The sequence below is a fragment of the Haliaeetus albicilla genome, chromosome 25 (genome assembly GCF_947461875.1).
Source record: "Haliaeetus albicilla chromosome 25, bHalAlb1.1, whole genome shotgun sequence".
In the NCBI taxonomy this organism is placed as follows: Eukaryota; Metazoa; Chordata; class Aves; order Accipitriformes; family Accipitridae; genus Haliaeetus; species Haliaeetus albicilla.
The window spans coordinates 16,315,199-16,329,644 of NC_091507.1; the positions used below are offsets into that span (position 1 = coordinate 16,315,199).

At 43.8% G+C, this 14,446-nt stretch overlaps 2 protein-coding genes and 1 long non-coding RNA gene across 10 annotated transcripts; 2 read left to right on the plus strand and 1 right to left on the minus strand.

Annotated features, from left to right (window-relative positions):
• The first annotated feature begins 307 nt into the window (after window positions 1–307).
• Window positions 308–2,046, plus strand: LOC138681887 (uncharacterized). The gene is made up of 3 exons (XR_011322088.1): window positions 308–395; window positions 1,687–1,786; window positions 1,930–2,046. It is a non-coding gene; the product is annotated as an uncharacterized lncRNA (long non-coding RNA).
• Window positions 2,047–4,895: 2,849 nt separating this feature from the next.
• LIPT1 (lipoyltransferase 1) lies at window positions 4,896–6,798 on the plus strand. 4 transcript variants are annotated; one of them, XM_069770051.1, is made up of 2 exons: window positions 4,896–5,194; window positions 5,294–6,798. In XM_069770051.1, the coding sequence occupies exon 2, from the start codon at window positions 5,552–5,554 to the stop codon at window positions 6,671–6,673; it is 1,122 nt and encodes a 373-aa protein (XP_069626152.1). In that variant the 5' UTR covers window positions 4,896–5,194; window positions 5,294–5,551; the 3' UTR covers window positions 6,674–6,798. The 4 variants fall into 4 exon arrangements, with proteins under 4 accessions (XP_069626152.1, XP_069626153.1, XP_069626151.1 ...); XM_069770052.1 differs by having other exon boundaries at window positions 4,896–5,122; XM_069770050.1 differs by having other exon boundaries at window positions 4,896–5,055.
• MITD1 (microtubule interacting and trafficking domain containing 1) lies at window positions 6,707–14,382 on the minus strand. Of its 5 annotated transcripts, XM_069770056.1 has the most exons (8): window positions 14,157–14,382; window positions 13,730–13,831; window positions 13,485–13,621; window positions 13,317–13,403; window positions 11,909–12,024; window positions 11,519–11,579; window positions 8,354–8,462; window positions 6,707–6,972 (listed from the first exon to the last, which is right to left on the minus strand). In XM_069770056.1, exons 2-8 carry the CDS (start codon window positions 13,776–13,778, stop codon window positions 6,821–6,823), a joined length of 711 nt encoding a protein of 236 aa, XP_069626157.1. In that variant the 5' UTR covers window positions 13,779–13,831; window positions 14,157–14,382; the 3' UTR covers window positions 6,707–6,820. The 5 variants fall into 5 exon arrangements, with proteins under 5 accessions (XP_069626157.1, XP_069626155.1, XP_069626158.1 ...); XM_069770054.1 differs by lacking the exon at window positions 6,707–6,972 and having other exon boundaries at window positions 7,546–8,462; XM_069770057.1 differs by lacking the exon at window positions 6,707–6,972 and having other exon boundaries at window positions 7,546–8,462; window positions 14,147–14,381.
• Between the last annotated feature and the right edge of the window lie 64 nt (window positions 14,383–14,446).

The following is a 14,446-nucleotide window of genomic DNA, read 5'->3' on the forward strand; positions in this document are numbered from 1 at the left end:
GCGGCTAAGGCGGTTCACCTTCTTCCGGGTGGCCGAGTGAAAGCCTTGGCTAGTCTGGATGGTTGTGAAGAGCCCGCGGAAACCCCGACTCCAGCTCGCCCCGCGAAGGAAAAGCGACCCATATCCTTTACGTTCTCACCGTCCTGCCCTTCCCCCCGAGGCCGTTCCAGTTCCTTGGGCTGGGAGTCCTGCAGGACTGGGGCCAGGCAGCTGCGACCGACGGACCGACCCGGGGCACTGTACCAGCACAGCAGCTGACCTAAGCGGCTCTGCGTAGCGAGCGCACGGCCTCTGCACTTTTATTCTCTTTAACCTTGCTTTCCGAGATGATCATAATTCCTGTTGTCCTTACAGGTGTGCATGACTGAAACGCTAGAGGCAAAAGCAAATGAGAGGTGAGAAATAATCCTAAAAAATCGTAAAAAAATACGATGCACCGTAAAGTCTTGTACAAATTATCAGCAACCCCCTTTTTCCATTAATTCTGATATAAATATTTATAAGCACTGCCTTCACAGAAATTTTAATTATTTCTCAACTTGGTTTCATCTTGGGAGGTTTCTGAGTAACTCTTATCTATGAAATGTAAACTTTCAGGTATCAGGTTTATGACTTGTAGCATAGTTCCTCAAAAAACATTACTAAAGTCAAGAAAAGGTGCTCATATTTCTTTTTTGGTTTAAGTACAAATGAATATTGAGTGACTGCTTGCTATTTCTTTTTGAATGGCTTTTTTGTTGGCGGGGGGGGGGCTAAGCCAAGCCACACCTGAAGTGACATAATGTTCTCTCCAGACCCTGACAGATAAAAAGATGACTTCCTCAAATAATAGTTCAATTCTTCATAGTTATTTGGGGATGGAGACAGGGAGGTGGGTCAATGTTGCAGACCAGCATACTGCAACATATGCAATACCTTCCATTGTTCGTTTGAGTGGAACTCTTTTGTTTTAAAGCACCTTTAACTACCTTTAATTCAAACCTCCCTGGGCCCTTCTGCACACATGCAGCATAGGCCTCACCCCTGATTAATCTGAAAGCCTCAGAGAAAGGCAGCACAAAAATGCTTACAGATCGGAAGATTTCAGAGACAAAGCCAAGCAACCATGCCTTGTCAGTCCAGCCCCAGGAGAGAAGATGGGTATTCATTCTAAAACTGCCACAGCTGATCAACCGGCACAGACAGTGAGCTCAGGGAGCTGAGCTGAACCTCTACTCTAATTAGGTTCATCTCCTTCAGAAAGTAATATCCAAGGAGACACTCTTACAGATTAAAACTCCAGCAATTGCCATACAATCTCTCTGGCTTGACAAGAACAAGTGTTAGATAAGAAAGACTTCATCTTGTGAAAATAGCCTTCCTTTAATTAAACCTTATCTTCTATCCAAAACCCATCTAATTTACATATGTGAGATATATGTGCCAGTTGTATTGTCCAGAATAAATATTACCTTTAACATTACACTTGTTTCTTTACAGTGTCAGGCATTAGCTTTGCACATACAATAAACCCCAGTCTGAACTCATTCTGTTTTTTTAATGCTAGGACTAACATATTAACTGGTTTACAAACATTGTAAAGTTAAAACATCAAGGTATTACAAGGCTAATTATGCTTTTCTTTCTTCCACTAACAAAAACATATGAGAGAAATGTCTTCTTATGTTTTCTTATACCCTGAGATAGGAGTTCTTATTTACAGCACCTCTAGCTGCACATCTCTTCTTGGAATAGCACAGACAGGGACGAGAAGACTGGTGCCTTTGAAGAAAGCGATGTGAAAAGGGTAAGGAGGCTGTTTGAATCCTCTGACTCCTATTGCCTGCTCACATCTGGCACGGATATAAACAGTCTTTGAAAGAGGCTGCTTTAGGTAGTCCCAAAGTCAAGCTTGAGAAACCAAAGAAAATGTACTCTCTTCCCTGCTAGGCATTGGCACAGATTTTATATTCTGGAGACAGTGCTGGGTGAATGAGAAGTTTTTTTGGCAAGCTGCCACTATTAAGCACTCATGGATAGAGCTCACCTTTTTGGAGGAGTGAGCAATACCTCTCAAATATGATCCCCACCCAAAAACAGAGAAGAAATTGGAAGACGTTAACTTCCAGAAAGAGAGCACAAGAAACAAGTCTTTCTTTTCCTCTCCCCATCCTGGATTTCTTGTAAGTCTTCCTTTCTGATTTTTGTATGGTGGAAATAATCAGAGAAGACTCTGCATTATCATGTTTATCTCCAAAAGAGATGTGAAAAGAGCATTTCAGGTTTTCATAACTTTACCAAAATTATTCTTCATGAAAATTCATTTTAGGAGTGAAATGATATATTTTTATTTGGTTTTGTTCTGTATGTCTATGGTTTTCTCTGAGTGACATATGGTGAGTTCTCTCTTATATGTTAATGCTGGTTAATGTTGTGCGGAGCAGTTGCTTTGCTTTTTGTGTACCAAACAAAGCTTTGTTGATCAAAGAAAGAGCGAAAATCATACACAAGATTGTTTTCAAAAGCAAAAATAATAATTGCTGTATTTTGCAGATATGCGATTTATACGATAGTAGTTGAGACAAAAGAAATTTTAGAAGCCCAATCCAGAAAGGTGGTTATTTAGGTCCACACAGAAGATGGCATTAGTATAGTTTTGCACGACCTCTCTTATATTAACCTCACCCTCCAAATCTTGCAGTTTCCTTCCTCACTGACTGAATGAAGAGATAAATAAATGACGGTGTGTATCCATAAATTCATACTTTTTGCTTATTACCAGAATATTTCTAATTATCTTGCTGGGTTTCTCTTCAACAATAGCCACTTTTCAGGAAAGGTGTTTACTGTTGCACATGTGTTCTATCCTTCAGCATATCAGAAACAGACCCATGACATTTTTACCTGTCCACCTAGTATTCTGCGCACTTCACATTTTTTAGCAAATTCTGGTTCTAATTAAGGGAACGAGCTGCCTTGGTTAGGCCGACAGTTTTCAACTAGAAAAACACTGGAGCCTAACAGCTCACGGTATGTTTTTAGTGACACCCTGTGGCAAAATGACACATTGCAAATTTCTGAGTCAAGTGCCAAAATGGAAACAAACGGTCCCACATTTTGTTTGTTTTTTAGTAACATCAGAAGTCCCACAAGATGCATTTCACTTCCTCTGACCAGCGTTAAAGTGCCCAAGTTCACTTTTGCATTTTGCCAACTGCCTCAGAAGTTGATTTTTCAATATTTAGAACGCTAAATCAGCATGTTTCTATGGACAATCAAAGTCTGCATGCTTTTTACCCTATGCATTACAGAACAGTTCACCCCAGTGAAAAGTTATCACCAGTCTAATTTAGCAACAAGTTATGCCCATTTCAAACTGCTTAAAATAATTCCCAACTTTTTTCTTTTTTTAATGTGACAATAAAACATGCCACGTGCTGGGGCATATATCACGTCAGGCTTCTTTTAAGAGTGTTTCTCCAGCTAATCACCACCAGGACACAAGTGGTGACGGTGTCTTACTTTTTGTTGCCCTACCACATCCACGCATCTCCTTCAAGAGTTTGGTAAGGAACTGTCTTGCTCTTAATGATCCAGTTCTTCAGTAGGAAACCACCCCAAGCCCGCATCTTTCATCTCGGAAGTCTTTCACCCTTATCCACCTTCTTTTGTCCTTCACCTTTCAGGGAATATAGCTGTCCTAGTACTGTTTCTTCAATTAGAAGGTAAAGGCAATTCAGGTCATATCAACGGTTTTCTTTATTGGTAAAGCAAATAGGTGAACACTCAATTACATACCTAAAGCCAAACTGCCTCCTCAGGTATTTCACTGTTTCATCTGAATAAGGATATCAACTTGGCATTTCTTCTTAAGACATTTATTCCTAGAACTAGAAAGAAGAAAAATTATTTACCTGTAACTGTTCAAGAGGAATAGCCTATGCGAATTCTCACAACCCCCTCTACCAACCTCTTTCTCTACAACTCCTTCATGTCTTAGGACTCCAATATTAAGGTGGAAGGTAAAAGCATGCAATCCTTTAGGAATACACATACACCAGCAAGAGATATACAGCACACATTTGCCCATATAGATGCTAGCGTGGATAAAAACTTCAGCTGCTGGCTCTGAACATTGTCCTGCAGCGTAAGCTTAAATACAGACGATAGCTCTCGAAGAAGAGTTATAGCTGAGGTCCGGCAGACTTTAAGAATGGCTTAAATCAATGCAAATCTGAAGACAATCTGCTGCGTGCAATACAACTTTAATTACCTAGTCTTTGATCACTCCCAGCTTGTTAATGAATTATGCTATCAACATTCAGTTTCTGTATCTTCGTGGACAGTTGCTATGTGTTTCACGGGGCTCTGTGCATTTGTGTTAACTTGTTCGGTCTCCTTTTGAACTCACGAAAGCCTCCAGCACCCAGAGCATCCCGTGGCGAGCAACTGCACGGCCGGGTCTTGCAGGAGGAAATCGCCCGCTTTATCGGCCGCGCACCCGCCTCTTGTTGGCATGAGCCGTCCCATGCGTCGCAGTTACGGCGCCGGCCTACTTCCTTCAGTACCGCTGGCCAGTTTACACTCTCCGACCACAGAAGGGTTCTTGTTTGTTTCGCCAGGCTAGATCGTTCTCGCTCCTTCTCGACTGCCCCGCGTGAGCAGCGGCACCCGCGCGCGCCGCTCCGCGCGCCGCCGCCCGCTCCCCTCAGCTCTCACCCGGGCACCAGAAGCCCGCCCGTCCGCCCGCCCCCCTCCCCTTCTCCTTCACGGCTTCGCACCGGCGCCCGCGTACCGCGGGGCAGCCCCCTCCTCCCCCGCCCGGCTCCCGCAGCCCCGACCTCCGGAAGCGGAAGGCGCTCCGGAGGGGCGGACGGCGGGGCCACGGGCGCAGCCCCGTCCCGCCGTGAGCGGCGGCCGTTGGGCGGGGGGGGTGCACGGGGCCGGCTGCCCCGCGGTGAGGGGAGGCCGCCGTGGCGGAGGGAAGACCTGAGCCGAGAAGGAAACGGCGGCGGGACGGTAGCGGGCGGTACCGGCTCCGGTCAGTCCGCGGGGCTCGCCTCGACTCGCCTCTCGGTAGGGCGCTCGCAGGCTCCACGGCAGCAAGGCCTGCGCCTGGCTGGATCGGCACTGACCCAGCAAGGTCGTCAGCTTGCCACGCCGGTTTTTTTCTTATCAGACCAATGAAAAAAGACTAATAAATTGGACCGCTCAGGTTAAGTTTAGCCAAATCCACGAAGTAAAATTGCATCAGCAGGACTGTACTGAGGGGAAGATGCGCAGTTTAATTTCATTTCTTCCTTTGGTCTTTTAGGCACCAGGGACCGCGAGGAGAAGCTACTCTGACAGCCCCAGCTGTTACGTTGAGCTGAACGGCATCACTGGCTTCAGGAGGAGAAGCGTGCCTCGTAACCCACGTCAGTTCAGGAGCGTGGCTGCTTTGGGAAGAGCGTGACTGCATCGTCACTGCCACTAGCGTTTCATTTCTGTCACAACAGCAGGTTGCGGATGTGCCGCGTTCAGCTTTACCAGATCAAGCATTCCTTCCATCTGCTGTCCAGTCATCAAAAACATGGTACTCCAGTCATCACTGAAGAACTGCCTTCAGCTATGCTGCATCCTCAGGTCTCCAAAAGCTGGCTTCAGAAGCACAACTAGTGGAAGCCTCATTATCCAGTCTATTTCTAATGATGTTTACCAAAATCTAGCTGTGGAAGACTGGATCCATGACCACGTGAATTTAGAGAACCAACAGGTCCTTTTCCTTTGGAGAAATTCCCCAGCTGTGGTAATAGGGAGACATCAGAACCCCTGGCAGGAATGCAACCTCAGGCTCTTGAGGCAAAAAAGTATAAAACTAGCCAGGAGAAGAAGTGGAGGAGGGACAGTTTACCATGACTTAGGCAATATCAATTTGACTTTCTTTACAACCAGAAAAAAATATGAACGAATGGAAAACCTGAAACTAGTTGTGAAGGCACTGAAAGCCTTGCGCCCCCAGTTAGATGTACATGTCACTGACAGATATGACATCTTGCTAAATAGGCAATACAAAATCTCAGGTACTGCTGCAAAGCTGGGAAGGACAACTGCTTATCACCACTGTACCTTACTCTGTAACGCAGACAAGTTTGTTTTATCTTCTGTGCTAAAAAGTCCTTATAAAGGGCTAAAAAGCAATGCCACTCCTAGTGTGCCTGCCTCAGTGAAAAATCTCTTTGAAGAGGATCCTAGTTTAACTTGTGAGGTGCTCCTGGATGCCATTGCTGAAGAATATGCTACACAACACCATATAGATCATCACATCACCTTAATAAATCCAGCTGATGAGACTGTGCTTCCTGGAATTAATAATAAAACTAAGGAACTACAAACCTGGGAATGGGTGTATGGAAAGACACCGAAGTTCAGCATTAGCACTTGTTTTAACATGGTCTATAAAGACTCTGTTCTTGATGTTAAAGTAGATATGGATGTAAAGCATGGAAGGATTGAAGTCTGCAACATTGATCTGCCGGAGCAGTGGCTGCCACCAGCACTATGCAGTGAACTGGTGAAGAGCCTTGTTGGCAGTAAGTTTTGCCCGAATGAAACCACTACGCTAGCAGCAACGTTACTAAGAGTGTGTCCACAAGATGATGAGTTGCACAACAGGTGGAACCTGCTATGTGAGAATATGGTAATGTTAATGTGACTTGCATTTTGAAAATGTAAGTTAAACTGCTGCTGCTTTTTTATTTGATTTATTGAAAACAAAATTAAAACAATTTCTACAAGCTGAATTTTTCTCTTATTAGTCATTAAAACTGTTTCATCTTGTGCTTTTGCTTAATATTACCTACTAGCAATTAGATTTCACGCTGCCTGCACCTGCGGTTCCCAAACTGTAGGATGTAAGCCACTGCGATGGACCGCAGCCCTGTATCGCTCCATGCTGACAGACAGCGTCGCTGCTTAAACCAGGGAAAATGGTGGCAGTATCCCAAACTGGCTCTGTAGCAGAGAAGGTACAAATGGCTGACACAGATGAGATAGGGTAGATGGAAAACTGCCCCTGTGCTGCTGCATTGGATCCCCCAGCCTGCATCCCGCTCCTTGTGGATAGTAGCTCAAAGACCATGTGTAGTGAACCAGTCCAGCAGTTCTACCTTGGATTAGGGCTTTTGTCCATGCATGTGCAGAAGTGGGGGAAGGATTAGGAAGTTCAGTGGGGGGGGGGGGTTATGTGATGAGGGCAGGAGAGGCTAACTGGGCCATATGTGCCTCCTTTGTACCTGCACTGCCTGGCACAAAGCTGGGTGTCACTGTGGCCATAGGTACTGGTATCTAGGCTAAAAGTGGGAATACTTCTACATTAGGAAATACACTTGCAAATACAGATCTAGGAGAAACAGGTTCCTTATGTTACCACCTAGGAGAAAATTTGCGAATGAAAGGCAATAGCGAACTGAAAATGACAGTTTTCATGTTAAATAAAAATAAGAGCTCGATATAAAGTAACATTATGAAAGAAAGGCTCAAGATATATTTCACTGTTGTTGCCAAACAAGCAGAATGCGATTTTGATCAGGTCAGAACAGAAGCAGTTTATTGCTATAGCTGTAGGAGAGAACCCAGCGCAGCAGTGACAGACTCCGCTGATAGGAACTCTACCCAAATGAGGCAGTTACACAGTTTATATACCTTTATGTTACACAACTCTTTCTTCACCAAACTGCCTTCAAATAGTAGAGTTAGTTAAATTTGAAGTGGGAGGTTCATCAAGCAAAAAAGCCATAAATTCACCCTGTTGAGGTGTGACCACATCAAGGTAAATTCCATTCAGGGCACAAAATGTAGTACAACCCAACTGACATCAGAGTCTTTTCCCAGAAGGTAAACTGGGGTGGTAGGACTTAAAAGGAAAGCATGGTATCCAGAAATGAGGCAGATAGTTACAAAGGGCTTGTTACTGGATGACACACAGATTGTCCTGAAATACCAACAGCTTTTACTCCTTTACTCCTGAAGATAAGGGAGCTGCAGGAAAATCAGAGGGAGATAAAGTGGATCAAGAAACACCAGTATCAATTAGGCAAGAAACAATATTGCTGTTAATAGGGCAAGATAAATAAGGACCAGTCTGGCCTAAGGAAAGTAAAGGAGCAGTAAAAAAGCAAAATTAAAGTGATGTTAATGTCCTTGGGGCTGTCCTAAACACATTCCTGAGGCTGCGGCATGAAGGAAGAGTTGGGTGGAAAGTTAGGGCAACTGAATCCTACTGGACTTAAAAGACTTATGATCAGGTCTGTAAGGATATTCTGATTCCAGTGTCCTTGTCCAGACAGACAACCCTTGGCTGAAGCTCCAGTAGGGATTTCAAAAGGTCCCTTACCTTTCTGAGTGGCACCAAGGACATTTTGGCAGGGATCAGTCTGTGGTCCTCCCAAGAGAAGCAGGACACGCGAATCCAAGCCACGGCACCAAATTCTGTCGCAGAATAACTGGAATGCAATTTTGATCAGGTCAGAACAGCAGCAGTTTATTACTATAGGAGAGAACACAGAACAGCAGAGACAGCCTCTGCTGATAGGAACTCTGCCCAAGCAACGCAGTTACAGAGTTTGTATACTGCTAGGTTATACAATTCATTCTTCACCAAACTGTCAGATAAGCAGCAATTGAAATTCTTCAGGTAAGGAGTCTCTAGACAGATTAGGAAGCCCTAGGCAGTATATGCTTTTACGAATGCTTCCCTCCTTTGTTAATTAAATTGTGCCAACCAGATGAGACCCTTACCTGCAAATATTTCTTAACAAGTGAGCCCTGCAAAGGCCTATGATGCCTTACTATGTTACTTCCACACTGTCACCTTTAAAAGATGGCTGGTTGACCAGCACTCAGTCAGAGGAAATCACATGGCAGAAGCAACCCACCTTTAGCTAAGGAGAGCAGCGAACAGGGCTGAATCCAGCCCTGAATCCAGCCCTGAACGGCACTCAGCTGACTCCAGCAGGGAAGGTGGCTTAAGCTCATGTCCACAGATGATGCCAGGAGGGACAGTCCTGGCTGTACAATCCTGGTGATGACCTGACTACGTAAGTGTGAATGGCAGCACAGAAGAACATGGCCTGGAGTCAGTAAAATGACTGCGGAACTGTACTCCTAGATTGCTCTGATAATTTTTTTTTTTCCATTCATTGACACCCAGTCCTCTTTGTACATGGTGTTCCTACTGACAGTGAAAGGAGCAATTCAGAGATAAAGATCTTATAGGTAACAACAGCAGTGCAGCGCCAACTGGTATGTCACTAAAGGCTTAGTTGTACATATATGCAGATATTGCATAACCATGGAGTCTGCAGGAAATCTGCAGTCTTAGCTAGTGAATTATAGTCTAATTAGAAAACAGAGAAAAAGTTCTAGCAACAAATGGGCAAGAGAGGGAAGACCATGCTTGCCTCTTGTGGTATTTGTAGAGGACGACATCAGAGGGGCTTACTGCTAGAACAGAGAGACATATTGTATTACAAGATGCAGAAAGCATAAAGATTTTTCCTTTGATTTCCAGTTAAGTACTAAAATTTAAAGTTGATCTAAAATATTTAAGGTGGCTTTTTATTTTGCCCCTGTATGTTTGAAATTGCTGGAGTAGATTAGAAGATACAAAGCTTCGCATTTGGGAAACTTACTGTACTTACAGTGAACCAGTGCAGAGAAAAATTCAAACAGATGACTAAAACTACAAATAATAAAAAAACCTCTTTATTCCCATTAAAAACAGGCAAGTATTATACACAACTGAATAAAACTGACAGTGACCAGAAACCTAGTATCACAGCAGCAAGCCAGGGAGCATCTATGGAATGTTTGGGGGGATCGACTGATAGTGTACAGCTTGTATGGCACGTATGTTATTCTTTTTGCTGATGTGACACTGAAAAGCTGAGACATTATTATGCAAAAGCATAAAGGCAGACCACTGGCAAATTGTGACTCAGAGAACAAGGCAAAGACCAGCTCTGTTTCTTCTTGATAGCTGTGGAATAGATTTGTTGTGTTAGAGGCAAGACTAAAAGAATAGCAGCATTAGATGACAGAAGGTGAAAGAAAAATAAAGCAAATAATAAAAAAAGGATAATGGAATACACCAGCCATCAGGAAAAAGAAACATAGGACAGAGAAAAAGTTCTAGCAATGAATGTGCTACTAGAATATGGAGGCATATTGTATCACAAGGTGCAGAAAGCATAAGGCACCTATCAGTCTTGAGGCTGAAAAGATTTTGATGGGACCTGCAAAAGAGGCCACTGCCTGTTCTTCATGTCAGAATGTACAACTTTGCCAGATTCTTGCTGACAAGAATCAAGAACACTTGTATTAGGAGAAAAAGCAGCAGCAGCTCAGGTGATACCTTCTGCTTTGCAGAGGATGAAGGGAAGACAAGAAAAGACTGACTTTTCCTACCAGCATAGTAGACTAGCATATTCCTTGGAATCCTTAACAACAAGAAAGTTTCAGGGTATCCAACTTCTGGAATTTAAAAATCAATTATTATTTTTTTTAGGGAACTATCTTAGTAGCAGGGAAATAGCTTATCACAGTTCCAACTGGCATGACTAGCTGGAAGGACATTAACTTGCAAGTCAGGGAAAAAGATCGGGAGAGGATCATACGCCTAATCAGGTATATGACCACACATCACGGAATAAAAGAACATATAGGAGTGACAGGGAAAAGAATACAGCTGTTTGCATCCTTTCCAACCCCAAATCCATCATGCAGAGACACATAAGATGAACCTAAAATGTTTGTATACTGAAACTACAATGTTTGTACGCAAGGAGCTTGGAGAACAGAATGCTAGATCTGGGGTTACCAGTAAAGTCTGTGAAATCAGGTATTATGGGATTGACTAAAACACAGCAGAACAGTACTCATGACTAGAATACAGGAATTAGAGGAAATAGATAAGGCTGCTTGTAAAAGAGGGCATGTGGCAGTCCAACTTCAAATGTTTGTGAGGTGGTCAATTAAAGACAGAAAGAAAAAAAATTTGCTCAAGACAAAATCAATAGTAAAAAAAGAAATGACAGTAAAGAGACCTTTGAGAGGGTCTGTTATGAAATCAAGATCAAATTTAGACATGGATTGTGTTAATTAAGATTATAGGGAAGTACAGTGGAGGAATTGTACAGTTGTGTTTTCTCAGCCTGAAAAGTCTCAAATATTCTTAAACCTATAGATTATAAAAGCTGTGCTGGACTAAGTACTTAGAAGAGTTGCTTCCGCAGGTAGACAGCTGGACTCGAGCAGCATCTTCTAGTCTTACATTTTGATGCTTATAAAAAAACTCATTAAAAGCAGTCATATTTGATCACATTTTCTTTGTATGTTTAGTATGAAAGACGTCCACTGTTGTTTCATGACAAGGTCGCAAGTCAAAGTCACAGTATCCAATGCTGAAACGACCCTGCAGAAATTAACAGAATTGACATGGTGAACATAGAACGAGCTCTTCTACAGTATAAGTTAATTAAAAAGATCAAAGCATTCTTACCTGTGGTTTCTTAAAATAATCAAGACCCCTTCCAATCTTAATCATCCATCCATTGTTGAATCTGTTTTAAAAATTCACACATGTGAAAACCATGAATATGTTGAATAAAAAAAAAAGTTATACCCACACGACACACAAGCTTCTTGTTTCAATATTTCCTAGTGTCACCAATACCTATATGAACCAGGAAAGACACCATTCTGTATAAAGAGACATCTACTATTATGTTCAGTTAGAACACATGAAACTACAGAGGGCTGATTTTACCGAGTGAGGGCCACTGCCTTCCACTTTGTTAACCACAGCTGTAATTAGAAATTGTCTCAAAAGTTAGGGTTACGTAGTTTGACTTCAAATAACTGGCATTTACTAATTTTTTATATCACCCACCTAATTTCTCGATCATGTATTGAAGATGAAAATGCAATATTCAGTGTTACTCCATAATTCCTCAGTGATTGTTGTATTTCTTCCAAGCCACTTATCTGTTGACTCCTTCCACTGCCCTGTTAAAAGTAAAAATAATGTGGAAGGTTTGGGGTTTTTTTAAACATATATTCTACTTTCGGTCACTTCTTCCTAAGCTCACCAACAAAAGCTTTTTAGTAAAAACTTAAACCCAAAGAAAGTCACTTGGATGAAGGTGGATTTGCAGTTTCAAAGACAGGATAAAAAGCAGACAGATTACAGGTACTTGCTAAAGAACGTGGAGGAGGAGGTCACTCTCAGCCCCTTGAAACTAGATATGTGTTACTATTTGAAGCAAAATACATGCAGTGATAGTTTGAGAGGTTTTAGCTCATCAAAGCCTCTAAAATGACAACTATATACAGCTGTTTGAAGAGGGGAAAAAAGGTATCTTAACAGATGTTTTGGTTTTGATGATATTTTCCACAACAAAGCTTTCACAAAAATATCTTTTCCATTTAAGATCCTGCTTACCGAAAATTTATTAGTTATCAGGAAAGCCTGAATTTATGAAGTTACTTATGTTCAACAATCATATATTTATTTTGCTCTTCGTGTTTTCTGCTGAAGGTGTCAGAGCCTCAGTCTAACAAGTACGGTTAATAATAAATGTGTATTTAAAAATAAATATGTGTGCGCATATATATATTTGCATGTGGTCATGTGTTTGAGTTACAGCCTAACTGTGGTGGTACTGCTCAATTTAGGGTTAAACACCATGCACTGTCCTTTAAGGAGGACCATTACTCAATAGTTTCACTATGTAGGTCTGGTTACTTTGTATAAACGATGCAGGGTTTGCCAGCCAGTATACCCTTGAAGAAGCAACTAAAGACTGATAAAAAGGAAACACCCTGCTCCAGAAGGCACCCGATGATTGCCAAAGCAGCATGAACTAGGGGAAAAGTAAAGGCAGCAGGAGGAGATCATGACCACTGACTCAATTCAAGACCTAAAAGACTTACCCCCCTCCCCCCCCCTCCTTGAGCACGCAGTGTAGAACACTGTACTTCTAATTCGAAGTGGAGAAAACCTTAGCCCAATAGAAATGGTGGCAGGTAAGTGACTACCAATAATGATTTTGGGGAAGGACTTTGGAAACTAAGTGGGTGAATCTAAAACTGTATAAATTGCTTGCTTGTTTAACTGCAGGGCGTGCTACCTTTGTGGAATTACCACCTAGCACCCATCTTTATGCAAATATGAAATAAATAATGTCTCTCCTGCGTGTGTGATAATTGGCTCATTGCACACCGGCTAACGAATCCGCTTTTCGGACAACAGTATCACCTGACTACAAGGAAACAGAAACCAAAGAGTAGACACTTACTTCATCATAGGAAGTGAGGAGGTGGATTGTTTTCACTTTGCATGGCCCCTTAACTAGCAGCTCACAGAATCGCAGAAAGTTATACAACTGTAAAAGTTTTATTTAATTTAGTAATTTGATTTTTTTTAGTAGTTACATCTGCATCAGTTACACCGAACATCTACTTGCCTGATGAACATGCCTAATGTACGGGTCCTCCACCCAAACTTCAGAAACAATCTCACTAAGGTACTCTTGGAAAAGCTTTTCGTAGCCGAAACCTGTTGCATTTTCCTCTATCCTGATTTGCTTATGGTATTTGCCATCTGAAAAGAAAAGATCGCGGCGTAATTCCCACGTCAACTACCTCGCCCACAAAACGTTCACGTAACAACGGGTATTTAAACGCGAAGGGGTACGTCGCAGCTCCGTACCTTGTTTCTCTTTTTCAATGTGTTTTTTAATGTCTTCGGCTCTGGTCATGTACTCGGATATTTTCTGCCGGTAACGGTGCTTTTTTGCCTCATCTTTCGTGGCTGTGAATCAAAAGCACGCAGGCCAGTTCTCCTCGAGGCGGGGGGAAGGACGGGGAGCTGAGCCCTGCCTGGCCCCCGCTCTCCCGCTGAGGGAGAGACCCCCGGCTCTCCTCTCCCTCCCCGGGAGGCGGCGGGGGACGGGAGCGGGCCCTCGGCGGCAAGCACGGCTCGTCTCTCCTCAGAACCACCCGCGGCTGGCGGCTCCGACGGGGACGGAGGGGGACGGGGGGACGGGGGGGTGTGTGTTTAACGACCAACCGCCTCAACGGCTGTAGCAAACGGCTGCCAGACCGCCCCTCGCCCACCGCCCGGTACCTTTCACCACCTGCAGCAGGAGGTCGATGCCCTCCTGGTAGCACACCAACGACTCCTGGAACCGAGACGCCAGGTCCAGCTCCACCGCCCGCTTCACCGTCTCCGCCCCGGCCCGCTCCAACGCGACGGTGCCATCGCCCCCCGCCCGCGACATGGGGGCCGCGGCGGGGACGGGGACCGGCACGCGGCGGCCACGCCTCCAGCACGGACGCGGGCCGGGCCGGGGGGAAGCTGCGCATGCGCGCCGCCTCACCCGTCGCTAGGGGAATAGAAACCGGGGGGGGGGAGCTGGGCGGGGGG